Source organism: Chenopodium quinoa, unplaced genomic scaffold (assembly GCF_001683475.1).
Source record: "Chenopodium quinoa cultivar QQ74 unplaced genomic scaffold, ASM168347v1, whole genome shotgun sequence".
Taxonomy (NCBI): domain Eukaryota; kingdom Viridiplantae; phylum Streptophyta; class Magnoliopsida; order Caryophyllales; family Amaranthaceae; genus Chenopodium; species Chenopodium quinoa.
Window position 1 is genome coordinate 9,562,852 of NW_018743920.1, and position 24,855 is coordinate 9,587,706.

The 24,855-nt window shown below is 36.4% G+C and overlaps 7 protein-coding genes and 1 non-coding gene across 12 annotated transcripts; 3 read left to right on the forward strand and 5 right to left on the reverse strand.

Moving 5' to 3' along the window:
* The first annotated feature begins 319 nt into the window (after positions 1-319).
* LOC110688515 (shewanella-like protein phosphatase 1) lies at positions 320-4,156 on the forward strand. Of its 2 annotated transcripts, none has more exons than XM_021865278.1 (9): positions 320-689; positions 1,112-1,212; positions 1,963-2,076; positions 2,378-2,590; positions 2,770-2,905; positions 3,009-3,187; positions 3,325-3,413; positions 3,531-3,600; positions 3,830-4,156. In XM_021865278.1, the coding sequence occupies exons 1-9, from the start codon at positions 470-472 to the stop codon at positions 3,914-3,916; spliced, it is 1,209 nt and encodes a 402-aa protein (XP_021720970.1). In that variant the 5' UTR covers positions 320-469; the 3' UTR covers positions 3,917-4,156. The 2 variants fall into 2 exon arrangements, with proteins under 2 accessions (XP_021720970.1, XP_021720971.1); XM_021865279.1 differs by having other exon boundaries at positions 321-689; positions 3,566-3,600; positions 3,830-3,885.
* Positions 4,157-5,552: 1,396 nt separating this feature from the next.
* LOC110688516 (malonyl CoA-acyl carrier protein transacylase-like) lies at positions 5,553-9,933 on the forward strand. The gene is made up of 10 exons (XM_021865280.1): positions 5,553-5,978; positions 6,207-6,292; positions 6,449-6,515; positions 7,009-7,151; positions 8,566-8,614; positions 8,762-8,899; positions 8,986-9,066; positions 9,167-9,343; positions 9,467-9,553; positions 9,676-9,933. The coding sequence occupies exons 1-10, from the start codon at positions 5,733-5,735 to the stop codon at positions 9,736-9,738; spliced, it is 1,137 nt and encodes a 378-aa protein (XP_021720972.1). The 5' UTR covers positions 5,553-5,732; the 3' UTR covers positions 9,739-9,933.
* A 35-nt stretch (positions 9,934-9,968) lies between these two features.
* On the reverse strand, positions 9,969-11,010 carry LOC110688518. The gene is made up of 2 exons (XM_021865281.1): positions 10,630-11,010; positions 9,969-10,553 (listed from the first exon to the last, which is right to left on the reverse strand). The coding sequence occupies exons 1-2, from the start codon at positions 10,667-10,669 to the stop codon at positions 10,060-10,062; spliced, it is 534 nt and encodes a 177-aa protein (XP_021720973.1). The 5' UTR covers positions 10,670-11,010; the 3' UTR covers positions 9,969-10,059.
* A 2,048-nt stretch (positions 11,011-13,058) lies between these two features.
* Positions 13,059-14,075, reverse strand: LOC110688521 (chlorophyll a-b binding protein, chloroplastic). Its single transcript, XM_021865288.1, has one exon. The coding sequence runs from the start codon at positions 13,988-13,990 to the stop codon at positions 13,187-13,189; it is 804 nt and encodes a 267-aa protein (XP_021720980.1). The 5' UTR covers positions 13,991-14,075; the 3' UTR covers positions 13,059-13,186.
* A 568-nt stretch (positions 14,076-14,643) lies between these two features.
* Positions 14,644-18,007, forward strand: LOC110688520 (probable protein phosphatase 2C 26). Of its 4 annotated transcripts, XM_021865283.1 has the most exons (11): positions 14,650-15,349; positions 15,784-15,835; positions 15,966-16,045; positions 16,146-16,227; positions 16,432-16,502; positions 16,586-16,665; positions 16,932-17,029; positions 17,136-17,259; positions 17,357-17,439; positions 17,520-17,568; positions 17,661-18,007. In XM_021865283.1, exons 1-11 carry the CDS (start codon positions 15,198-15,200, stop codon positions 17,747-17,749), a joined length of 960 nt encoding a protein of 319 aa, XP_021720975.1. In that variant the 5' UTR covers positions 14,650-15,197; the 3' UTR covers positions 17,750-18,007. The 4 variants fall into 4 exon arrangements, with proteins under 4 accessions (XP_021720976.1, XP_021720975.1, XP_021720978.1 ...); XM_021865284.1 differs by lacking the exon at positions 17,520-17,568 and having other exon boundaries at positions 14,644-15,349; XM_021865286.1 differs by lacking the exon at positions 14,650-15,349 and having other exon boundaries at positions 15,778-15,835; positions 16,146-16,506.
* On the reverse strand, positions 14,974-15,044 carry TRNAG-GCC. Its single transcript has one exon. It is a non-coding gene; the product is annotated as a tRNA-Gly (tRNA).
* A 70-nt stretch (positions 18,008-18,077) lies between the features above and the next one.
* LOC110688519 (UDP-glycosyltransferase 87A1-like) lies at positions 18,078-20,296 on the reverse strand. Its single transcript, XM_021865282.1, has 2 exons — positions 19,476-20,296; positions 18,078-18,978 (listed from the first exon to the last, which is right to left on the reverse strand). The coding sequence occupies exons 1-2, from the start codon at positions 19,963-19,965 to the stop codon at positions 18,095-18,097; spliced, it is 1,374 nt and encodes a 457-aa protein (XP_021720974.1). The 5' UTR covers positions 19,966-20,296; the 3' UTR covers positions 18,078-18,094.
* A 604-nt stretch (positions 20,297-20,900) lies between these two features.
* On the reverse strand, positions 20,901-23,343 carry LOC110688522 (60S ribosomal protein L13a-4). Its single transcript, XM_021865289.1, has 5 exons — positions 23,218-23,343; positions 22,846-23,113; positions 22,082-22,198; positions 21,884-21,971; positions 20,901-21,253 (listed from the first exon to the last, which is right to left on the reverse strand). The coding sequence occupies exons 1-5, from the start codon at positions 23,219-23,221 to the stop codon at positions 21,110-21,112; spliced, it is 621 nt and encodes a 206-aa protein (XP_021720981.1). The 5' UTR covers positions 23,222-23,343; the 3' UTR covers positions 20,901-21,109.
* Between the last annotated feature and the right edge of the window lie 1,512 nt (positions 23,344-24,855).

Consider the following 24,855-nt stretch of genomic DNA (forward strand, 5'->3'; position numbering starts at 1 on the left):
TTACCTATTATTAAGCTAAAACAACTATAAGTTGGAAACAACTCTCTTATCACCTAACCTGGGCTTTTATCGGTAGTTACTCCCTCCGTCTCTTAATATTTGCCCCATTGCAAAATATGGGTCAAACTTTTAAAACTTTGACCATAAATTCTCGTTGATCTGTAAGTGATAATATATTCATGTGAGATCTTGTTAGAATTGTCTCATTGTATAGTTTATTAATATCAATTTTTTATAATTTTTACACATATAAAAATAGAGATATATGCATTTGGAGACATGTCTTCACATCGTGAAAAGTCAAATACGTTAAAAAAATAAGGGATAGAGGGAGTAGTTAATTTACTTTAATACGGAATAAAAGAACAAAAAGATGTGCATAACCTTAATAATTCCTGGTTTGTGTGCCCTGTAAATTAGCTAACAGTGGCAGTGATATGTGGAGTAAACCGAAGAACACCAAACTTCAATGGCTTCTCTATCTCTTTGTTTAAAACCATTCAAATTTTACCCCGTCAAATTTTCTCTCTCTCAAAATTTTAAAACCCCAGTAAATTACAATAACATAATCAGTTATAGTAATAATGACAATTTTAATTTCAATGTTAAAGGTAAAGATTTGAAGCCCATAATTATCACCGGCAATCCTCCCACTTTCGTCTCTGCTCCTGATCGCCGTATTGTCGCCGGTTCGTTTTCCCTCTCTTCTTATTTTTTTTTGCAATTTTTATTTATTTTATTTCATATATTTTCTGCTATAATAATATGATTTTTGAGATGATTTTTGGGTATATTTTGTACAATTATGATTATTGCCTTTATTGGCAATAGGGTTTGAAGATTTTTTTTTATTGTAAAGTGGGAATTTGTGGGAAAATTCTCAAATTTTAAGAGGATACATATAATTATATGGTACAAATTTTGTAAAAAAGTGTAAATTAGGCCATGATTACAATTAACATTGGATTAAAAAGATTACTTTAATTGATTTAGTGGTACAAATTTAGCAGTATAGTTGTATGTGATAGTTATTTCTAGTTAAAAGTGGTAGAATGATTTCAAGTTTGAAGTTTTAATTTTTGTTGTCATTGAAATCTTGCGCATTGTGTAGTGGGGGATTTGCATGGAGATTTGTCTAAGGCAAGATGGGCGCTCAACATGGCCGGAGTCTTGAGTTCAGATGGTCGAGACTTGTGGACTGGTGGCGAGACGGTATGCGCTATACCATGTCCTTGTATGTAAAATTCCATGGGAGATGGATAATCATGAATCATGATGAATTGTAATATGTGAATATCTATATGTTACACCTTTTTAGATGCTTATCATACAATTCCAATTATTATTTTTTTTTTAAAATACAGTAGTTTTCCATACAAACAATTTGTGTCTTTGTAACTGCTCTCTAGTTGCAAGAATTGATATTGTCGCTGCCAATTCATGGTGTTTCCAGCATTATGTTCAAGGCATGAAGGCATGTCATAGCTATTAGTGTTGAGTGTTGATTCATTTGTCTAGTGGTTATCTGATTCAGACTCAATTATTAGTGTTAATCGTTGATTGTTGGTTCATCTGTCTAATGTTTACACTGCCATTATATGTACTTCTGCATCTTTTCAGTGCAAGATTATGTGATAAGTATCTATACCTGTGTCAGAGAGTTGAGTACTTGATATGGTTGGATAGGAAGAGTTTTGGGAATATTGTTTCTGACATTGTGTATATATGATAGATTTGTTAATTGTTCAACCTTTACGCGGCTTCTTGATTTATGTGAGGGGCAGCTTAGTAGCATATGTGTTGTAGGGAAGTGCCTTACGCATCTAGCCCAAATGAAGGCATTGGAATGGACTTTGTGCTCCTAGTTACAGTATAATTTGTATATTGTAATTTGATGGTCTGGGAAGCTCAATTTTGAGTCTAAATGGTTCACTTATACTAGCTTTGTTTATCATGAAATAGGTGTTGATACAGCTTGGAGATATACTTGATCGAGGGGAGGATGAAATAGCTATCTTGTCATTGTTGCGGTCTCTTGATATTCAGGCAAGAGTGGAAGGAGGAGCTGTCTTCCAGGTGTGTGTGTTTGGATGTGACTGTTGATTTATAAGCCATGGTGTCATGGTGATATGTTTATTTATCTTTGTTTTTTAGGGAGATCATGAAATGTCCTTCAGCTGTTAAAACCAACCTTTTATGACCTTCATATACCTCTTTTTTTTTTTTTTTTTAATCATTGTTCACCTTCATACAAGATGAATTCCTAGCTTCCCTCTTTTTCCTGCTGTGAAGATGCCATTGTTATAGTTTTAGCCAGTTCATAAATTGATTTTGTTATAATTGTTTCGTTGAAACCTTTCTTTTTTCCTTGAAATAGGTCAATGGAAATCACGAAACCATGAACATAGAAGGTGATTACAGATACGTTGATTCTGGGGGATTTGAAGAGTGCGTGGATTTCCTGGAGTACCTGAATGAGTGTAATCACAATTGGGATGAAGCTTTCATTGGCTGGAATACTGTTTCAGAGAGGCGGAAAGAAGATTGTCGAAAATACCAAAATAACTTTGATCCTTGGAATCTAGTCAAGGTATTGGGACTTTTTGTTCTGCTTGATATTTCAGATCAATTCCCATTTTGTTATGCTAAGGTATCTATTATTTGCCGATTTTGGCATTTCTGATGAAGTATCAGCAGGCAGTCTCATGGCCTTTATTCATGCTGTGTTTTTGACGATAGTCTTGTAATAATACACATGTATTAGGACAGAGGCAGAGAGGAGTTATTGCCCGGTCAGTCCTCCTTCAACCAGGAGGCCGACTTGCTCGTGAATTAGCACGGCATCCCATTGTCCTTAAGGTTAATGATTGGGTCTTTTGTCACGGAGGACTTCTTCCTCACCATGGTGCGTACTATGAACTCATCCTTTAAATGCTTTTGTTTTGGCGGTTTTTTTTAAGTTTTGATGTTTGACTCTCAACTCATTTAAGAAGAATTTGGTTATTTAGTTGGTTATGGCATAGAGAGGATGAACAAAGAGGTTTCCCATTGGATGAGAGTGGAGAATGACAATGACGATACTACATCCCCTCTTCCTTTCATTGCCACCAGGGGATATGATAGTGTTGTTTGGAATCGCTTATACTCGAGAGATACTTCAGATTTGGCTGAATATGAAATTAACCAGGCAAGAATTTTCTGCTTTCTAAGTTGCATGTATAGATATGTTCAAAACTTCCCTGTTTTGTCATGACTCAAGAATGATGCAGATACATTCCGGATTTTGAATGCTGCATTCTGATTAACTTTTTTTTTGTTCTTAAGATACATGAAATGCTTGAAGAAACTTTACGGGCTCTAGGTGCTAAAGCGATGGTGGTGGGTCATACCCCTCAGATTAATGGGGTGAATTGGTATGTGCTTAAATTGATAGCATACAGTATACCTGGGGTGGCTTCCTAATTATATTGCACGGTTGTGATGCCTTCTTGAACTCTCTCAAAATTTTGATATCTTTTATGGACTTGTAGTGAATATAATTGTAGCATATGGCGCGTTGATGTAGGGATGTCTAGTGGAGTTCTTGATTCAAGACCAGAGGTAAAGTTTCTACTTTGTAGTATTGTGCTAAAAAAAAATATATCGAGAAAGTTCAAATAGAGGCCAATAATAACATTCCTGTTCATTCTTTATTATCCCTTGTGATCATTGAAAATCTTAGACTATCTTTGGATATATTTGGGTTAGGATTTTAGGTTTAGGTTCCATTTTTTAAGTGTTTGTGTATTTGTTTTTTTTTTAGTGTCTTACATGTCAATATTTCTGTTAGGTTTTGGAAATCAACGGCGACAAAGCAAGAGCAATTAGAAGCCATGGTGATGCGTCCAATGAATTACATGTTCTCAGCTACATATAAAACAAAAGAAAAAAGTAACTGAAATGGGAGCAATGTGATTAATTTGGCCAATCTTGTAAATATTGAGCCAATATGTTTGTTTGTTGATAATAATGGTTTTGTGTTTATTACTGATTTCAGTCAAAGATCACAAGATGAAGACAATTGTACTACCACTTAAGTTAAATTGTCTTTGTTTACAAGAGGTTGAGTTTTCAATAATTCATGACATGCATGGTTAACTCGACACATGCAAAAATCCATCATCATAGCAAACAATATTACTCTCAATTCTCTACATATATAGCATGAAAATAATGTAGCAAACAAATATAAATCACATATATAGCATGAAATGTACTATGATGTGGCAACCTAATTTAGACTCTATATCATTCGGGTTGAATATAAACTTTTTTCTTAATATAGGTTGTATTTAAACCTTCACCCATGGCAGCTAGGTATATTTTTTTGTTTTTTTGAGTGTGTATGGTAAATCTTACTAACTTTGGATATGAATTTCATTTAATTCACTTTTATGAGATCTACACAATGGTCAAAATAGCAAATATAACCTCTCAAAACAATAAAACTTATCAAAAGAATAATAACACAAAGAGGATTTGTAAACTATAAAAGTCATGTACCACGTGTGGATGGATGACTTAAATTGTGGAAGCTCAATGAGATGCCCAACTCCACTATTTATAGTTGACGATGGTGGTCATAGGAAACAAGTAAAATGTAAAACTATATCTTTCTCGTTGAGAAAATGTTCTTCAATACTAATTTTCAACTCATTGATGAACTTAGAGACATTAGTTGCAAGCACTAACCTTGCTTAATTATCAAAAATATTTTAGAACACACATCACCAGAATTTTGAGACACACATACAACAAAGTACTTTTCCTTTTTACTCACCATTTCACCAATATCAATAAAAAAAAATAATGAAATTTGTGTTCTAAAAGGATAGAAATTATCAAGAGGTAAATTCCAAAATGCATTATTGGTAATTATTGTCGTGTATTTAAAAGTTCTTCTTGCAAGGAGGATCTTCTAATAATTTTTTTCTTTACCTTACAAAAATATACTATTGTTAATCATTGTTGGAGCTTGATCCGTTTATTTAAGTAAAATGTAATTAATTCTTTAATTTTAGGGTAATTAAATAATACATAGATTAACTAATCAAGGTTTTATGTGTTATCCAAGTGGAAAAGCTTGCTATTGTCAAAAAAAAAAAAAAAAAAAAAAGGGTGGAAAAGCTTAGTTTATTACGTAATTCTCCACGTGAAATATTTAAGCTCCTAATGATATTATAGTCATTCTCCCTCAGTTTTTTTAAGTGACACACTTTTCTTAAATTTTCGTTAAAAATATTACGTGTCTCCCTCTTGAAACATTGTACCATTTTAAATTGTATTTCTCCGTCATTTGATACATATTATTTCTTTCATTTCACATTCTAACAATTCATAAGCCATATAAATCTCTCCAAACTTTTGTTATAAGATGATACTACTATGTCGCTTAAGAAAATATATAGTTTGCTATGACTCATTTAATTAGTTGATTAACTTATTAGGGTTTCCTTCATTTGCACCATTAATAAAATAAATGCAAGCCATTATGGATTTAGACTTGTGGAGTTTGAGTTCAATATTTCCAGCCAAATTAACAAGATTAGTCTAAAATTATTAAGTGCTTAATTAATTGTTTAACCTTGTAAACTCCGCAATTCCCAAGCTTATACAGGTTGAATCCTAAACTGCCACCATTTTCTCTCCTCTGCTACTTACCACCCTCTTCCACTTCTCACACTCTCTCAATCATGGCCTCTTCCCTAATTCTACCTTCAGTCTCTCTGAAAAAGACCCCATTAAACTACTCTCAATCCCTTAAAACCCAAAAATTTTCAAGCTTCTTTGGGTTTAAAAATGGCGGCAATCTACGAATTAAGTCACACGGAGCTAGGGTTTTTATGAGCGTTACTGCTGGATCCCCTTCTCAAACTGCTGTTGATGACGCTTTATTCTCTGATTATAAGCCTTCTTGCGCTTTCCTCTTTCCTGGGCAGGTGATTGTGCTTTGCAATTTTTTTAATCTTTGATTTTGCATAATTCGATTAGAGTTTGATGTTTTCTTGTGAGAATTCAGAGATTTGATGTATTAGTAGGTTAAATTGGTAAATAAATTGAGATTATTGATCCGCATTGTAGAATTATAATTGGTTAATTGTATCTTCCAGTATAAAATTAATCAAATAATGGGTTTGTGTTAATTTGGGGGCTGGCATTGTTTTCAGGGAGCGCAAGCAGTAGGAATGGGTGCAGAGGTTCAGAATGTGCCTGCAGCTGCTGCCTTGTTCAAGAAAGCTAATGACATTATGGGGTATGCTCAATTGTGATGCTTTATCTTGCATTAGTTTTTTTCTGGGGCGGAGGCCGGGGTCGGGTTTAGGTTTGCAGTGTTTATGTTTGATGGTTGAGGTGAGAGTTTTTGTGGGTATGCTTTGATTGATTTATTTCTAGTCCTTAACATTTGTAGCTTTGATCTTTTGGAGATTTGCATCAATGGACCAAAGGAAAAGCTCAATTCAACTGTCTTAAGTCAGGTATCTTCAGAAAAATCAAGTGTCTTTTCTGCAATTTTATGAATAAATGGCTCAAAATTACTATTTTTAATAGCATCGATAATCTTTGCCTTTTAAGCTAGAATTGAGCTAAAAAGCTAACAAGCTTGTCCTAGTGGTATAGTTTTTCCATGGATCTTATTGTAAACACAGCCAAGTACTCTGTATCCGTAATATATACATCCTATGTTCCTATCAATAACATCTGCTTTATAACTTTCATTGGCCTCAAGATAATGATAATTGTTCAATGGCAAATTGTAATAGATCTTTGTTTATTACTAACTACGAAGTATTAAACAGCTATTATTTCCCCTTTTAATCATTCTTATACCCAGCAAACCGAATTCATATATCTGATTTCATTTTAAGATTCTGACCATCTAGGGGTATTATTTATTTTCTATGTGACTTATATTACTGTTGCCCACTCCAAAAAGGGGACATTATTCAATCCTATGTTTTATGTATGCAGCCAGCTCTTTATGTTACAAGTTTAGCTGCTGTTGAGATATTGCGTGCTCGTGAGGGAGGCCAACAAATAATTGATTCTGTGGATGTGACATGTGGTTTAAGTTTGGGAGAGTACACAGCTCTCGCATTTGCGGGAGCTTTCAGGTGTGTCAAGTTACATTATATATTTCTCAGCCTATTGTCTTTTCCTTGATAATTATTAGCAATTGATCTTCTGATACTCCATCTATAGTTTGCCCCTTAATCTAGAGTTAAAGCCACAGAATATCCATGTTATTTGATGGAAAATACTGGTCATAGTTGTATGATTTTGGACCTTTTTACATCAACTTTATTCTCCCTGTATGTTCATGCAAGGCCACAGGCATACTTTTGAAGAATTGATAACTAAAACATTGCTTTTGCCCCTTGTCAAGAGATAGAGAATTGCAAGAATGAAAATTAATGACAGGTCTTATATTCCAAATATTATGCCCTACATCAGTTGGAATTAGCTTTGGGGGGGGGGGGGGGTAGCAGCCAATAATAGGATTTTGAATATTCTTATTAGGAGTTCAGGATATGAAACTTTAGTTCCTCTCTAAAAAACTTCTAAAACCCTTTTACTTTTTTTACTCGCATCACCCTGCCAAGATTCATGGACATTTTAAATAATTTTAAGTTGCTTAATGAGATTTTTTCTACGTAAGGGAAAATGCTACTTGGATATCCAATTCTGATAGATCAAATCCAATACACCGAGGTTCTGCCAACTAGTTCAAAACTGTGTGTCACTGTGTCTCATTTGGTTTGTTAATCTTCTAGTCAGTTGGCTCCTTTTTTTTTAAAGACCATTATAACTTGCTCTCTCTCCTTAGTTATTATTCCTAGCCATCTATCATTAAAGTAGATAATATTCTGGCTCCCGCCTAAAGATGATCGACAACATTTATGTTTTAGTTATTCTATGTGCACAATGCTTGAAAAATGTGAATTTTGTGAAGAGATGATGATGGCAGTCACAAAGAGTAGTTAATGCAAATCATGTGTCCTTGTGGATCCGTCCTCTCAGCAGCCACAAAATGCTTGTAGTTGAGGTTGAAGTTGCTAGCCTTTGGGCTGTTGTTGACAAATGGCAATTCTGCAGTTCTAATGAATAGCATGCAAGAGCAGATAGTAGAAGTTGCAAGGATTCTGGTCATAAGTGTGACGATAAATGTCTTTAAGGGAGTAGTACTATGCAAAAATTAGTTCAATGGTTAAAAGTATCAGTGGAAAGCCCAGAATTTGATACCTGAGTTCAGATAAAATTTCAAGGACGAGACTTTAAGGTGAAGTGTTATCAGGAGTGGTTGCGTTAGAGATCTTGTTAAAATGAAGGTCCATTCTTCAAAGTTTATGAGTTTAACGATTACTGCATATCATCTGTAGCATAACTTTTTAGTAGTAAAAATTATACCTAAAATAGTTTATTGAGCACTAAGGTGGTTTTGGAGAGTGAGGAGTGAGCACTAAAATTTCTATGCTTGCGCTATAAGAATTTTGTACTCACTTGTGTTTGCCTTCTTTACTATTGAAGCTTTGAGGATGGCCTGAAGCTGGTTAAGCTAAGGGGTGAAGCTATGCAGGTAAATAATACAGAATTAACTTAATGTACATGCTTATTTTGAAAGCTTAATATACATGCTTATTTTGAAAGCTTAATATACATGCTTTGTATTTCTGAAGAATGATATCATCACTGATGTATGATTCTACCATATTTCTGTTTATAGGCAGCCTCTGATGCTGCACAAGGTGCAATGGTTAGTGTCATTGGCCTGGATGCCGAGAAGGTTCAAACTTTGTGTGATGCTGCAAATGAAGAAGTTTCAGAAGACGAAAGAGTTGAAATTGCGAATTTTCTTTGCCCTGTAAACATCTTTCAGACCCATGTTTTTTGCGAAGTCAATTGATCTCCCTAAATATGAAAATTTATAAAATGAATCTACTTGGGCAGGGGAACTATGCAGTGTCTGGAGGTGTAAAAGGAATCGAGGCAGTAGAAGCCAAGGCAAAATCCTTCAAAGCTCGTATGACGGTATTATTTTGTGACTTATAATGTGCAGTTGTGGTAAAACTAGCAAAATCCTGTATGAACAATTTTTATTTTAAAACACTCATCAACAACCATCCTTCAGGTACGATTGGCAGTGGCTGGTGCTTTCCACACCAGATTCATGGAACCAGCAGTTTCTAGATTAGAAGCTGCATTGGCCACAACAAAGATCAGGACACCACGGATTCCTGTCATATCAAATGTTGACGTGCAGCCCCATGCGGACCCAGAAACAATTAAGAAGATATTGGCACGACAGGTGAACTAGTCGAAACCATTTTAAACATTCTTTCTCAATTAAATTTTTACACTGCAGTACTTTGTCCAGAAATTGTTGCCAAAAAATTCTTATCCAGAAACTGACACTACCTATATGTGATAGGCTACATCTCCTGTTCAATGGGAATCAACATTGAAAACTCTCCTGGACAAAGGCTTGAACAAGAGCTACGAATTAGGACCCGGAAAGGTACGCATTTGGTCATGCTGATAATGCCATAGAAATGAAGTCTTCCTTATTCCTATCCAATACGTTAGCTAACATACATTTTATCTTCATTTGTTGTTTCACTTATGTACTTGCTAAATCAGGTTATTGCGGGCATTATGAAGAGAATCAACAAAACAGCTGAGATTGAGAACATCAGTGCATGAAAGAACTGAAGTATCGCACAAATTACTTTGTAGCTTATACGAATTCGTAGACATAGATTCATTTGTAAGAGTAGATTGCAATTTTTTTGAGCAATAATCCATATCATGAGTTCGTATTCAGATTTAATTTAAAGCTTCTATGAACTTGTAATAAACGATTATTTTTAGTGTATCAAAAACTCAGTACTCGTAAAATATTGTCGAGTTAAGCCTACAATTATCGAGAAACATAAGGTAAAATGTAGTCAACTAGTCATTCAGATGATCAAAATACAAACCAAATCAAACAGAAACCTCGAAACATAATTGCACAATGCCAAATCAAGCAGTAGAATGGGGCGGCTGGCGGAGGCGTTGGAGCTGATGAACCCATCGGTCCTCCGGCAAGTCACTAACCCAATCAGGAGGCATTCCAGGAAAGGAAACACTGCGCATAGCTTCCATCACTCTCACTGCATTCTCCGACGACAACGGAGCATTCCTCCGGCTCTCATCTTCCTCAATTGCTCTCCTCATCGCACTATCCAAGTCCACTCCCATTCTCTGCTCATCCTCTTCTTCAACTTCAACTTCACTTTCTCTCTCCTCCTCATATTCGCTCAGATTCAGCGCTCTCACCCCAATTTCAGCAGCAGAGTAATCATGGCCGTTGCTTAGGCTGCGGTGTTGATTAACCGCGTCATTCGGATCATGATATCCGTTGATGTTCGGATTATTCAAATCGCTGTCTTCGTTGCCGTCAATCGAAGAGATCGGTTGGTAGTAATCGGCGATTTCGTCGGAGTTTGTATCGGAATCGCTGTCTCCGGCGTTGTCTGCAACGACGTCGTTAGGTCAATGAAAAATAAATAAATACTATAAATAATCGAGAAAATTAAAATGTGAAATCACCTGCAATGAAATCGGTTCTGGAATTGGATGCAGCATTCATTGTTGTTGTTGTTTTTGTTTTTTTTTTTTTTTTTTTTTTCCAGATGAACAAAGTTGAAATGGAAATGGTACGATCGTTATCGTACGAAGCTAAAAGCCTGGAAATAATGTTACGACGTCGTTTTCTAATTCTGAAACTTAAATTAAACCCAAATAGAAATTACGGCTATTTCACCAAATGCCACTGAGTAATTTCGAAATTCACCAAATGCCATCGAACTTTTCCAAATTCACCAAATGCCACCGAGTTTTAACAAAATTCACCAAATGTCATTTCCGTTAGTTGACCGTCAATGTCCGTTAGTTGACCGTTAGTTATACCCCACCACTTGCCACGTGTCACCTTCTGATTGATCCGTTTTAAAAAAATATATATATTTTTAATAAAATTAAAAAAATAACAAAAATAAAAATTAAAAACTTTTAAAAATAGTAAAAAAAAAATTAAAATAAATAAAAATTACAAAAAAAATAAAAAAAAAATTAAGAGGTGGCAGCCACCACCTCCTCCGTGGTTGCGACGGGATAAGGCTAGGGGAAGGGTCGCCGGCGGCCGGCTCGCCTGCCCACCCACGAAACCCTAGCCAGCCACCACTTGCCGGAGCAAAATCCGACCAGAACAACGAAAGGGGAATATTTTCGTTCATACAAGGGGAAGAACAACGAAAATTTGATCTTCAATTCGACAAGTTGTGTCGAAATTGATTGAGGGCTTTGTTTTCTTTTGATTTCAATTGCAAAATCATGTAAATAATTGTTATTTTCGTTTTATAATCAAAGAGTTTGATTCAAAATTAAAAAAACCCTAACTTTTTCCCCAATTTGATTTTGAATGAAAATCATCAAATTAATTCAATAAGATTGATAATTGATACCAAAATCTTGTTTTGGGATTAAAATCGAACATCAAACCGCAAGAAAATCGTGATTTTATTCGAAATTGTTCGAATTTTGGGTCGCATCGTTCTTGTTCGTCGCGGCACCGTGGCGTGGTTGCGTTTGGTGGCTGGAAGTTGTTCCTGGCTGCTGCGTTGGAACCCACTGACGTTTCGGCTGGCTGCGTTGGCTCGCATTTTTCCTGCGATCGTTGGCTGCTGCGTTGTCTGGAAATTCAGCCACCTGCTGCTGCGATTGTTCTTGGTTGCTGCCTGCTGCTGCGTTGGCTGGAGTGCGGCGGCGGCGGCTTCGTGGGCTGGCCGGTGGCAGGCTGGTGGTGGCAGCATAATTTTTTTTTTGTTTTTTTTTTATTAATTTTTTCAAGTATTTTACTATTTTCCATTTTTTAAAAATTTTTTCAACTTTTTTTTTTTATAATTTTTGTTTAATTAATTTTTTTTTTAAAATGGACCAATTAGAAAGTGACACGTGGCAAGTGATGGGGTCCACTAACGGTCAACTAACGGTTGCCAGTCATTAATGACATTTGGTGAATTTTGTTAAAACTCGGTGGCATTTGGTGAATTTGGAAAAGTTCGATGGCATTTGGTGAATTTCGAAATTACTCAGTGGCATTTGGTGAAATAGCCGTAGAAATTAACAAAAAACAATTTTAAGGGTTGCATCAGCCGAAAATCGAACCCGGGTCTGTACCGTGGCAGGGTACTATTCTAGTACTAGATCACTGGTACTTGTTTACATTTTTTTGCATTAATAATTTAAGAACCATAAAAAAAAAATTGACACAAAACACCCGCACCTTATCCAAGTCTAACATCAGCTTAGTCACCTTACTCACCTACCAATTGATAGTCTTAATCTAGTGGTTAAGACTAAAAGCATGTGTACGATATTATAAGTTCAAACCCCTACATCATCTTTTGTAATAGATACTACAGCCTTTGTGGTTCTTTCACAATTTCGCACTTAAAAAACCTTAATCACCTTCCAAGAGTACTAACATACTTCCATTATAAATTTACAGATACTACAGCCTTTGTATCTTCTTTCCTGCAAGGCTTGATACCCTTGGCAGAGCTTGATCTCGCTTAATTAATATAGTACTAATCCTGCTCCTATGAGCTATTTCAAAAAAAAAAAACTTAATCATCTTCCAAGAGTACTAACATACTTCCATTATAAATTTACTTTAACAATTTGATATTTACATTTGTTACCGCACGTATTTGATTAGGATATTTTTTACTTAGTACTTTCAATTAGATAAATGGAATTTTACCTTAGAACTAAAAAATTAAAATCAATCCAACTTACAATAAATTAAATTTATCCATCTTTATCAAAGTACTACATATATTAGTAGATAATTTGGGCTTTGTATGAATATATAGATGGATTAATAGTATACTTTATCAAGCCTTTATTGGTTTGATTTAATTCAAGTATTTTCAAATTGTAGCTAATATAGAAATGAAAACATTCAATGGCACAAGTGCAGAAAATATGTGACATTATTATCACACAAAATTAAGGGTTATATTCATTCATCCATGAGTTGAGATCAAACACAATTTACAATCATTTCTCTCAAATCTTGACTAAAAATTCCTAAACAGACGCATCACTTTCCGGGAACAAAGTTGGTGGCGTAGGACCAAGCGTTGTTGTTAACTGGGTCCGCAAGGTGATCAGCAAGGTTCTCCAAAGGACCCTTTCCGGTAACAATAGCCTGAACGAAGAATCCGAACATAGAGAACATAGCCAACCTACCGTTCTTAATCTCCTTAACCTTCAACTCGGCGAAAGCCTCTGGGTCATCAGCCAAGCCCAATGGGTCAAAGCTACCACCGGGGTAAAGTGGGTCCACAACCTCACCAAGAGGCCCACCAGCAACACGGTAGCCCTCAACAGCACCCATCAAAATAACTTGGCAGGCCCAAATAGCAAGGATACTTTGGGCATGGATCAAACTTGGGTTACCCAAATAATCAAGCCCACCTTCACTAAAGATTTGTGAGCCTGCTTTGAACCAAACAGCCTCACCAAACTTAACACCATTACGGGCCAAAAGCTCGGGGAAAACACAGCCCAATGCACCCAACATGGCCCATCTGCAGTGGATCACTTCAAGCTCACGGTTCTTAGCAAAAGTCTCTGGGTCAGCTGAAAGCCCAGCAGTGTCCCAACCATAATCACCAGGGAATTCACCAGTGAGGTAAGATGGGGCCTCACCGGAGAATGGGCCCAAGTACTTAACACGGTCTGGGCCGTACCATGGGCTGCCTGATGAAACAGTTTTGGGCTTCCCGGCAGTCTTCCTCATGGTGATCCTTCCTTCTCCGAGGATTTCGGAGGCGGTTGGGCCGAGCTTTACGGCCTTTCCGGCGAGGGAAGGGGAGGATAGAGCCATTGTGGAGGAAGCCATTGTAAGAGAAGAGATACAAAAGAAAGTAGGAAATAAAAAGTAATAATAATAATGGAGTGGGGTTTGATGGGGATTGTAGAGAAGAAATAAGATTATATAGAAGAAATGAGGGTATCTACTTATCTAAGGGATATCTTTATCTGAATTCTTATTTGCTAGGGAAGATTTGGTAGTGTATTAGTTGGCAAAGTTTTAGCCATGAAGTTGTAGATTTTTTTGAAGTCTTTGATAGATGAGTTTTGTAGGGTCAAGGACATGTGGATGAATTTTGGTTTGCCTTATTCTTGTTTGGATATGATGATATCTGTTTTTGTTGTTCTTGTTGGACGATCATCGTTTGCAACTACCGAGCTGGGACCATGAGTTTGGTAAAGGCGAAGGGAGTGGTGGAATATTCAACATGGCCCTGTAACTCTAAATAATGCCTGTTTGGTAATTAGCTGATAAATAATTGAATTTACTGACAAATTGTGTTAATATTTTGAACTACTCGTTAAATCAACTATTTTATCAAATACTAAAACAGCTTATTGCAAGAATTGCTCAAATTTTTTTTTTACCAAAAGCTGAGTTGAGCATCTTTTTCAAATCAGCTTATTAAATTCCAAATGTGTCTTAAAAGCCACTACTTTAGTGCTTCCCAACATCAACATTGCCTAAAATCTCATCAAACCTCTCTTTACTAAACATGAACTAAATGTCTCACAAGGTTGTTCTAAACATGTTAGAGGCTTGGCACGAAACTTTAAATTTGTCCTTCAAATAAAAACTAATTTGCATAAATGACCCTCATTTCTAAGAGGATCATGTTCTCTTCGTGCGCTCAAAAGTTGTTTTTGCTTTTAATACTTACTTTTATGTCACGTTATTGGTATATCACTAGTCTTGTAAAGTTGTATTGTAGAATGTAGATCATACAAATTTGGATTTTATGGAATGGGAAAAAAGGTCAAAGATGGGAGGCAAAAATAAAAAATCAAAGATGCACCAGCCGGGAATCGAACCCGGGTCTGTACCGTGGCAGGGTACTATTCTACCACTAGACCACTGGTGCTTATTGTTGATACCTTACAACAAGTTTTTATTATATTAATTTGATTTATCTGATGCTGCAAATTGCGTATCCCAATTCCCAAATGAGAGAAACGAGTCCACAAAATTGATAAGGTGAAGAGATTTACTGAAGGAAGGAATAGGAGAAGAGAAAATGGTGGTTAGCAGCAGCAATGCATTCAGATCTTCATTGAGCTCGTTTTTATTACCCACGAAAGTGACGAAACTATCATTAAGCAACAGAATTACCCTGCTTCCACTTTCTAATGTTGCTGCTGTTTCATCTCAACTTACTCATCCTATCAAGTAATGTTTTTGTTCATTCATGCATTTTTTTTTTTTTTTTTCAAACTATCATACTATTAATATATAGCATATGACTCATAGTTGATAATAAGAAAAGATAATGATTGGATCCTACACAATTCTTTCTATAAATTTTAACTTGCTAGTGTATGAGATTGGATGCTGTTTAGTACTAATTCATGATCTAGCATGTGTGGGGATGAAAACTCTATTCTCGATTCTCCGAATATTCTATAAAAGCCTTTCATTTAATTCTCTTCAATATAAGCTTGATGTTTCAAGTTTGTAATGGGTTGTTAGTAGAACCTTATCATGACAAATAATCTTATAGGATAGATGGGTAATCATCAACAGTATTTAAGTTTTTACCTGGTATTTCAGTTTATCAAATTGAAGAATTACATACTAGTTTATCTGATGTTTGTGATTCATAGGTCAGAGATGTCACTTTGTGTTGGAACACATCTTATACCTCATCCAAACAAGGTATATGTAGTTTTCTTAAGACTGTTTTTTGGCATTCTATTCTTTGAATTACATCCAAGTGTTCTATAGACTAAAGAACTTGATAGTTCTGCTGATGACTAGTTGTGTTCGCTTATTTTTGTCTGTGTAGATCGAAAGGGGAGGAGAAGATGCTTTCTTCATAAGCAACCACGGCGGTGGAGCTATAGCTGTTGCAGATGGAGTGTCTGGGTATGCAGTATGCATAACTCCTTACTCTTTACTAATTGATACTGCCTGAATATATATACTTTGTGTTGCGACTGCTGTCATTTAACTTTAACTGTGGCAGGTGGGCAGAACGAGATGTTGATCCTGCATTGTTTTCGAGGGAGCTCATGGCCAATGCACTATCAATGGTGGATGACACAGAGGTCGTTGCATTTTCTACAGCGCGCACTCTCTTTATCTGTAGCACCAAGGGAAACACTACATTGAATTGATTTGGGGATGGACAGAGTTTTGATTAATTATCTCATATTTCAATCACCTGCTATGCCCCAGTTCTTCCTTAGTTTAAGCCTTTCAAGACATATAGTACTATTGTTCAACTAAGGTGTCTATTTGTATGCCAACAGGTGAATTATGATCCACAGGTTTTGTTGAAAAAGGCGCATGCTGCTACCTCTTCAATGGGTTCAGCAACAGTGTAGGTTAACTCTCTAGTGAATACACACACAATGTACTAAAAATATTTCAATTTGATTGGCTGATTTCTCACTTATCCTGCAGAATTGTTGCTATGATGGAAGGAAATGGGATTCTTAAGATTGCAAATGTTGGAGATTGTGGACTACGTGTTATCCGCAAAGGTTTCTACAACTGCTAATCTGAACTAAATCTACATCTTCTGTCCACTTTCTATGTTCTGCATTTGTGTCAATCCTCCTTTTTGATTCATGGTATAATGAAGGCTACACCACTTATACTAACAGAGTAAAAGTATATATTGATAAATCTGTCTTAGCGAGTGACATACAAGTGGTACATAAGATGTGGGACGGAAGATGAATTGGTTCTTCTGAAGTTCTGATTATGTTTTCGTGTTAACAAATACCGGGGCATAGTGATTCTGCAGGACAAATAATGTTCTCAACATGCACTCAAGAGCATTACTTTGATTGTCCTTATCAGTTGAGCTCAGAAACTTCAGGTCAAACATACCTTGATGCCATGGTAAGAATATGTTAGGCCATCTTTACTCAAACAATAATCCCTTTTTGCAGGTTATATTTCACACTTCATTAACAGTTTCATTTCTTAATTGCTTAAATATATGCAGGTGAGCAGTGTAAAATTGGAGGAGGGAGACATTGTAGTAATGGGGTCAGATGGGCTTTTCGACAATGTTTATGACAGAGAAATTGCATCAACTGTTGCAAGCAACAGCGACGTTGCAGAAGCCGGTACTTCCTCCTGCTATAAAATTTACTGTAAATATGATGTTTCTCAGAGTTATTAATCTTCAACAAGTCCTAACTTAGTGGGATTTTTTTTTGCTAGCCAAGGCATTAGCTAGGCTAGCTAGAGATCACTCAAAGGACATCAGTTTCGACTCTCCTTATTCATCAGAAGCTCGAACCAAGGTAAAAACATTCGCGTAAGAATGTTGTTTCACTTAGGTTGGTTTAATACTTTACTCATTCAGAGATAACCGTTGTTGTAGGGTATAGATGTGCCGGATTGGAAGAAGTTGCTAGGAATGAGGCTAACAGGCATTGATTACATATGTTTAGTCAAATCTTAATCTTATTGTTACTTTCTTGTGTGATCCTTACAGAGTATCCTTTTTGTGATCATTGAGCAGGGGGGAAGTTGGATGATATCACTGTCGTCGTTGGTGAAGTTGTAAAGCTCACAGAAACTTCCTCGGGCATAATTCAAAATAACGAGTAATACAAGGCTTGCCATATTTCAGGTAAAGTGGCTGAGCTAATGGCAGTGATGGATCCAGAAAATCTAAAATGGAAATGCGAATGTAAATTAAATACCAAGCTAGAAATTCCTCTGTTTTCAAAACTTATCTTTACCATATTGGTATTGTTTAGATGATTTTGAGAATGCAAAAGCATATATAAAGTAATCAAAGTGAAACAAATTGTATTAATCTTAAGTGTTGAGTTGTTGAGGCCGAAATATAAATACTTCTTTCTCCGTTTCTTTTTAGTTACAATATTTGCTACGAATTTTAAACAAGCTGAGGATAATACAATAACTACATCATAATTTCATGAACCTTACTTATGCATTACCAATCCTGTTGATAAAAGCTCCAAGGTCAGAAGCAGCTGAACCTCCATCGACAATTGCCTTTCTAAAAGTATCTCGTAACTCTGTTGCTCTTCTAACCATCTCCTTTCGATCACCATTTTCCAGGTCAATAAATTTTTTTACAAGTTGTGCTATTTCCTGCCTTGAAACTAATTTTCCCGCGTCATTATTTATCATTCTCCATCCAATCTTCAAATCATTCACAATGAACTTGCTGTTGAGAGTTTGATCCCAAAATATAGGACAAGTGAGCATAGGAACACCAGCATATATACCTTCTGAAGTCGAATTCCACCCACAATGCGTCCAAAATCCTCCTATAGAAGGGTGACACAACACCCTTAATTGATCACACCAAGGTACTAAAATTCCGAGTTGATCACTAATGTCTCCATCTTTGAATCTTGAATTATCACCGCGTGTTACCCACATGAACTTGACACAACTCTCCTTAATGCCCGCGACAATCTCTTGGATTTGATCATTTGAGGCTGAAAGAAAACTTCCTTGAGAAATGTACAACACTGAGCCTCTTGGTTGAGAATCCAACCACTTGAAGTAGTACTCCTCGTTGTTAGAATCTCCGACTAATTCACTAGTAAGGTTGAAGTATGGTATCATTGGACCAATGTTATAATTTCGAATAGGAAATTTTGATTTAAGGCAATCTATCACTTGCTCTTCAAATTCATAGATAGATGTGGACAGAATATACTGTGCATTGCCCATAGCAGAAACTGCTTCACGTACACGGTGTAACGTCTTCCTGCCATCTCCATGGTAGAATGTTGGCAAATCCGCTATAGTTATTGAAGGCAGGCCCGGAATATAGTCCACAATCTCATCTCCTCTTTCTAGTTTATACAAAATGTTAAGTTAGTTAGACCTCTAATGTTGAAAAATTAAAGGAACTTTAGTATTTTGTTGTTAAGCTTGAGCTCCCAATTTGTTCTATGTTAAGCAAGATTGAATATTTAAGTGTACATATCGAAGTATTGAAGGAGAGTATTTTGGTGGCTTCAACTTATTTGAGTTATCTCGGATAAATCTTGTCAAGTGAGGGTACTTGGGATGGAGATCCCGTTGCACAACATGTAATTTAACGGAAGGCCGTTATAATAAACATGTTAAATCCTTAGATTACCAATGAAAACTGTAGAAAGTGTAGATCTTATAATTATAAGACACAAAACAATAACTAGTTAATTACACTAATGATCTTGACATACTTTATCTAACATAGACGATGTAAACTAAGGATTATTTATCCTAGCACGGTGCAAGGGTAAGAATTATCCGCTCTCTGTTATCGGTTATTCGAAAGTAAAGATTACATTAGAACTAGAATTACCAGATACATCAGCGGGGAAATGACCATGTTGGATCAACAAGTCGAAGTGAGAAACAACAGATAAGAAGGAAGCCGAGAACGTAACAAGCGTTGCCACCTGAATATTCCTACGATTCCCAACACCGACAATCCAATACAACATCATGTCATAAACAATAGCTGTTGGTGACGGCTCGAGTCGGTCTAGGAGCCGCTCGAAGGGGTCCTGGAGCTTGGTCAGTACAGCTTCTATGAACCCGGGAAAATCGGCGGATCGGCCTATTTCTGAAGGTATGACCTGAGGAAGCGAAGCGAACTGGAAGTTAGCCGGTGGATGTGGGAACTCAGAGCTGAGGAAGCCAAGCCATTCTTCAGTGACAACAAAAGTGACGAGGATATCATTGGATTTTGTTAGGATAAGCTTACATAAGTTAAACATGGGGTTTACGTGGCCTCTGCCGGGATAAGGTATCGCCACCATGTGGCGGTTTTTGTTGGCGGTGTTGTTCATACTACGAACAATGAGAGGCGCTACCCAAACTATAGAACCACTAGAGTGTATATGTAATGTACTCGTCGTATTCTCGTAATAAACAAAATGTGGCAGTTTGCGATGAATAATGAGAGGCTCTAACCAAATAGGGACCCTTGCGGTTTATAACAAATAATTATAATGGTACACTTAGTACTTTGTCCAACTTTATTAGTAACACTACCAAATTTTTTAAAGATACATCTTATACATAAACTTGTGCAATTTACAAAGCAATAAAGGCACATGTAAAACCCTGCTCACCCACTACATTTATTTACCAATTACGAGGAAGTACAAATGCCTAACAGTTAGGCATTTGTACTGATGGATCATATCGTAGACAAATTGGTAGTGTAGTCCCACTTACTACGACCAGTCACTATGAATGTAGTTGAGAACCATTAGTCCATAATAGTGGTTAGTTGAGTTCGTTTGGCAAAGAATTAAAGAACTTCACCCACCCTCTTTGCCCTCTTCATACGCGTGTGCGAGTAACCTACTTGCCTGGGAGGTGAGAAGGGGTTGTATAGTAGTGGCTGGAGAGAGGGGAGGCTGTGGCGGTGCGTGAAGCCATGGCATTGGTATTTGCAGTGGTGCATGGTGATCGGTGGAAATGTGGTTTGCAGATTTAGTTTACAAGTTTGTTTAGTCTAATAACCAATTAGACAATTGTCTATACCACGCAGAGTAATTTTATAGCTCTACAGTCTATAACAGATCTATACCGAAGGAAAGGAGTCCAACAAAATCATAATCCAACATCCATGTTAACAACACATCTGCAGTTCTGCTTGTCCTTTAAACTTGAGTTTTAGTCTAGGAGCACGAATGTCAAACTGTATGTAGCTTAAGATGTAAATTGGAGCTTCACAAGCAAAAGCCAAGGTTTAAGTTTAGGTCTTGACAAACTCTGAGCCCAAGACAAGAAAGTTTAAGATTTACTCAGGTAGAACAGAGTCTAAATATGCTCAAAATGGTTACGCACCACAAAATTCATCGTATTAGATGCCCAACAAAATTCAAAATTAGTGCCAAAGCAAACGATAACTACGATGATGGATGTATGACAAATGATTTAAGAGGACTAAATGGCAGTACATAAAACAATCAACTTCTATCCTCAATACTTGACTGGGGCAAGAATTTCTAGTTGGGAACCAAGCTTCTCCTCAGCTGCCTTCTCAGCCTTCACCCTCAATTTGTTGAGCTGCTTCTTCCTTTCGTAAACAACCTTGGACCTCTCCTTTCTCTTCTCCTCGAGCTCCTGCAAGTCAAAACAATGGTCAGCAGAAAAATACCAACACAGCAAGTTAAGACAGATTTAGCTCATAGTTCCACACTTCAAGAACAGATGAGATCAAATATCACAACCGGGTTTCCATCATAGCATACAAGTCATGGTAGCATAAAAATTTCAACTTCATGCAGACAAGTTCCAAAATTAGAGAATGCATATATTGAAACAATGCCCCATTAGTAGGCATCAGCAGATTGAACGGGCGCAAATAATCAATTCAAATACATACTCCATTTGAAGAAAACATATTAAATGAGACCATACGCTTGTGCAAATGCAAAAAGAGTTGAAGACAATAGAATTTTAAGCATCAGCTAACACTTAATATAATTATAATGAAATATGGTCAAACAACACTGAAAACACCAATGTATTTAAACCAGAACATAAACATGCTGAGAAAACTAAAATTTACAGAGCATAATAGGACTATTAAAAACTAATGAATGTAGTCCACAATATAAACTAATAAAAGTCACTGTATCAACCAAGTATAATGAAGCACCACAATTATAACATGATAAATATCAAAGTAAAAGATAAAACAATTTAAATGAGGTTCAACAAGTAAATAAGTAATAAAAAGGATAATCGTACCCTGATGGTGTCGTAGTGGTTCCAGCCGACTTCCTTTGATAGACGGCCAAGCAAGCAGTATTTGTGACCCTTTTGAAGCCTCAACACCCTGAATTATCCCAACACGTGATATAGTCAATACTTAGAGAACCCAAAATCAGACAAAGCAAAATCAAATTAAGAGCTGTAATCAACAATATCAAGAATAATCCAACTCACTTAAGAGCGTCGGGAACAACCACCCTCTTGATTTTGTCATAAGGTGGGGGAACTCCCTCATACACCTTCAACCTTGCCAATGCAGCGGCTCCCCTCTTTGTCTTGTGAGGAATCATACTACACAAGCAATTTCACAATAAACACCATTTTTCATAACGATGATCACTAAACACAATATCAAACTCTAATCACAGCACACCAAAATTCAAAACTAATTTCTATAACAACAGCTAAACAAACAAAAAAAATCGAAAGCAACAAAAAAACCAAAACATAAAAACCCCTAGAACCATAAGAGTTTATTAATCTACTAGAAAATCCAAACATATTTCATCTCACAATTAATCTTTTTCTTCTATTTTTCACGTAATAAAAGCTTGGTGATAAAGTGGCATGAACACAAAAGTATCAATTTGTGAGAGGAGATAAACTTGAATTATAATCTTGTACAATAACATGGGAAAGTTTTTAATCTACAACAATCAAAATTACAGCCCTATTAACTTCATTCAACAAAATGCGCCATCTTTAAATCAAAAAGAGCATAAGGATATAATCACTTAATCAAAAACACAATCCAATTTTCAAGCATAAATTAATAAATTAAGTGAAAAATCTCAAAAACTTCATTCACATAATACATTTCTCAAACATAGAAGCTATCCTATATCATCATGAATCAATCAAACATATAAAATCCGAAATAAAATAGATCGAAAAACAGAAAACCCAGAATCCAAAATAAAGAGAAAAGAAAGAAATACCCTCGAACAGTACGCCAGAAGATCTTAGAAGGAGCACGGAAATGAATAGGACCATGAGAAGGTTTAGTGTTCATCCTCTTACGAAGAAAACGAAGATACTTCATCTTCTGCCTAACAAGACCACCAGAAAGTGCGATCTCTTCGCAACGAACCACCACAACGCGTTGTCCAGTAAGAAGCTCCTTTGCAACAATGGAGGCTAGACGCCCCAACATGTGGTGTCGGGCATCGACGACCACTCTCTTCGCCATTACTCCTGAACCTGACACTGCAATCAAAATTCACAGTTATCATATTGAAGAAGATGAAAGATGATCAAATTTACAGAAAATGTTGCGCAAATTCGAAGAAGAAGGAGAGAGAGAGAGTTACCCATGGCTGCTGCAGCAGAGAAATGGGGAAATTAGGGTTTTCGTTTCCGACTAAAAATGAAATAGGGGTTTTGATCGGAGGGTTAGGGTTTGTTGTTATACTTTGGGTTTTATCAAAATGGGTTTGTGTTGTGTTTATAATGGTTGTGCTATAGTGGGCCAATATTTGGGCTTTTGTATTGGGAAAATGCGATTTGGATATCACTGACCCGACCCGTGAAATTGACCGGTGCCGATACGATTTAGCGGTATTTGACCCATTTGAGAACTTCACCGACCTGATTAATTGATCCCGTATAAGAACCATACCCGATATCAAACCGATCAAAAAATTACGCGACTTGAAATTGAAACCATCCGAAAAAGTCCTAACACATTATTGGTGACCATTTAACCCAACTCGTTAACATTTCATGACTTGTTTTACCTAAAATGTAGATTGTTTTTATCCAAATCATTTACAACATGTAACCTATAATTTAGCTATACTATGTTGCATTAAGGTTAAATGTTGATTAATTATATTTTAACTCCCTAAAAGTGAAGTAATCTTGCATAATTTTAAGTGAATGAGAGTAAAATTGGTGGATTGTCAATGGTTGGCGTAGGGAGACTGGCGGATCTATTTAAATGCATAGGGGGAACGTGACACACTATTATTTTTATCTTGAAAATAAAATAGTACTCCCTTCGTCCCTATTTGATCTTCCCATTTGAACTGTGCACGTTTGTCAATGTAACACTTTGACCATAAATGTCGTTAGTTGCTTATTAGTGAAAAATATATCAATTGAATATTAATAATTTATTCATTGAGACGAATCAAATAAGAATCAACATGACTATGTTATGTCTTATATATTAAAAGAAACTTAGGGGTCGTTTGGTTCGCACAGGGGAATCGGAGTGGAATGCAGAAAGGGAATGGAGGAGAATGGAATGAAACCCTTTAAATTAAGCATATTGTTTGTTTTCAAAAAAAAGCTAGGGAATCACACCACTATTGCACCACCACAACAGCCTTCCTTCATTTTTTTTCCACCTTCTCTAGCCACCCCATCGCCCAACACTACTAGAAAAAGGTCAATTTTCGACGGACGTGTTTCGATAGACACAAACATCTGTCGGAAAAAACGACATTTCTGACGAATTTTAATTCCGTCGGAGATTTTCGACGAATTTAAATTTTCCGACGGAATTAAAATTCGTCGAAAAATACTTAATTTCCGACGGATTTCAAATCCGTAGGAAATTTTCGATGGAATTTAAAGCCCTTCCGACGGAATTATGACTTTTTAAAAAAAAATAATAATAATAAAAAATCAAACCCTAAAAAAAACCGGAAATCCCCCCCTTTCATTTCTCATTTCTCTCTCCTCTCCTCTCTCTCCGCCTCTCTTTTTCTCTTTCTCTCTCCTCCTCTCTTCTTTCTTCTCTTTCTCTCTTCTCTCCTCTTTCCTCTTTTGTTTCTCTGTGAACTCCTCTTTCCTCTTCTCGTTTTCCCTTCTCCTTTTCTCGTTATTTCCCCTTATCCTTGTCTCTAGTTTGGAGGTAGCTCTACGGTGGCAGTTCTTGCAACAACGAAGTAATGTGGTGGTTCTACGGTGGCGCAACATGGAGGTGCGGTGTTTCATGGTTT

What these genes read in the sequence shown, in the direction of transcription:
- LOC110688515 (XM_021865278.1), top strand. Translation starts at nt 470, where the DNA reads ATGGCTTCTCTATCTCTTTGTTTAAAACCATTCAAATTTTACCCCGTC. An exon ending in ATCCTTGGAATCTAGTCAAG is followed by an intron (nt 2,591 to 2,769) that starts GTATTGGGACTT and finishes GTATTAGGACAG; the next exon opens with AGGCAGAGAGGAGTTATTGC. An exon ending in AGGACTTCTTCCTCACCATG is followed by an intron (nt 2,906 to 3,008) that starts GTGCGTACTATG and finishes TTGGTTATTTAG; the next exon opens with TTGGTTATGGCATAGAGAGG.
- LOC110688516 (XM_021865280.1), top strand. Translation starts at nt 5,733, where the DNA reads ATGGCCTCTTCCCTAATTCTACCTTCAGTCTCTCTGAAAAAGACCCCA. An exon ending in GCATTTGCGGGAGCTTTCAG is followed by an intron (nt 7,152 to 8,565) that starts GTGTGTCAAGTT and finishes TTACTATTGAAG; the next exon opens with CTTTGAGGATGGCCTGAAGC. An exon ending in ACGAATTAGGACCCGGAAAG is followed by an intron (nt 9,554 to 9,675) that starts GTACGCATTTGG and finishes TTGCTAAATCAG; the next exon opens with GTTATTGCGGGCATTATGAA.
- LOC110688518 (XM_021865281.1), bottom strand. Translation starts at nt 10,669, where the DNA reads ATGAATGCTGCATCCAATTCCAGAACCGATTTCATTGCAG. An exon ending in CAGAACCGATTTCATTGCAG is followed by an intron (nt 10,554 to 10,629) that starts GTGATTTCACAT and finishes ACGTCGTTGCAG; the next exon opens with ACAACGCCGGAGACAGCGAT.
- LOC110688521 (XM_021865288.1), bottom strand. Translation starts at nt 13,990, where the DNA reads ATGGCTTCCTCCACAATGGCTCTATCCTCCCCTTCCCTCGCCGGAAAG.
- LOC110688520 (XM_021865283.1), top strand. Translation starts at nt 15,198, where the DNA reads ATGGTGGTTAGCAGCAGCAATGCATTCAGATCTTCATTGAGCTCGTTT. An exon ending in TTATACCTCATCCAAACAAG is followed by an intron (nt 15,836 to 15,965) that starts GTATATGTAGTT and finishes TTGTCTGTGTAG; the next exon opens with ATCGAAAGGGGAGGAGAAGA. An exon ending in AAACATACCTTGATGCCATG is followed by an intron (nt 17,030 to 17,135) that starts GTAAGAATATGT and finishes AAATATATGCAG; the next exon opens with GTGAGCAGTGTAAAATTGGA.
- LOC110688519 (XM_021865282.1), bottom strand. Translation starts at nt 19,965, where the DNA reads ATGAACAACACCGCCAACAAAAACCGCCACATGGTGGCGATACCTTAT. An exon ending in TTTCCCCGCTGATGTATCTG is followed by an intron (nt 18,979 to 19,475) that starts GTAATTCTAGTT and finishes TGTATAAACTAG; the next exon opens with AAAGAGGAGATGAGATTGTG.
- LOC110688522 (XM_021865289.1), bottom strand. An exon ending in TTCTGGCGTACTGTTCGAGG is followed by an intron (nt 22,199 to 22,845) that starts GTATTTCTTTCT and finishes TTGCTTGTGTAG; the next exon opens with TATGATTCCTCACAAGACAA. An exon ending in GTTGTTCCCGACGCTCTTAA is followed by an intron (nt 21,972 to 22,081) that starts GTGAGTTGGATT and finishes GGGATAATTCAG; the next exon opens with GGTGTTGAGGCTTCAAAAGG.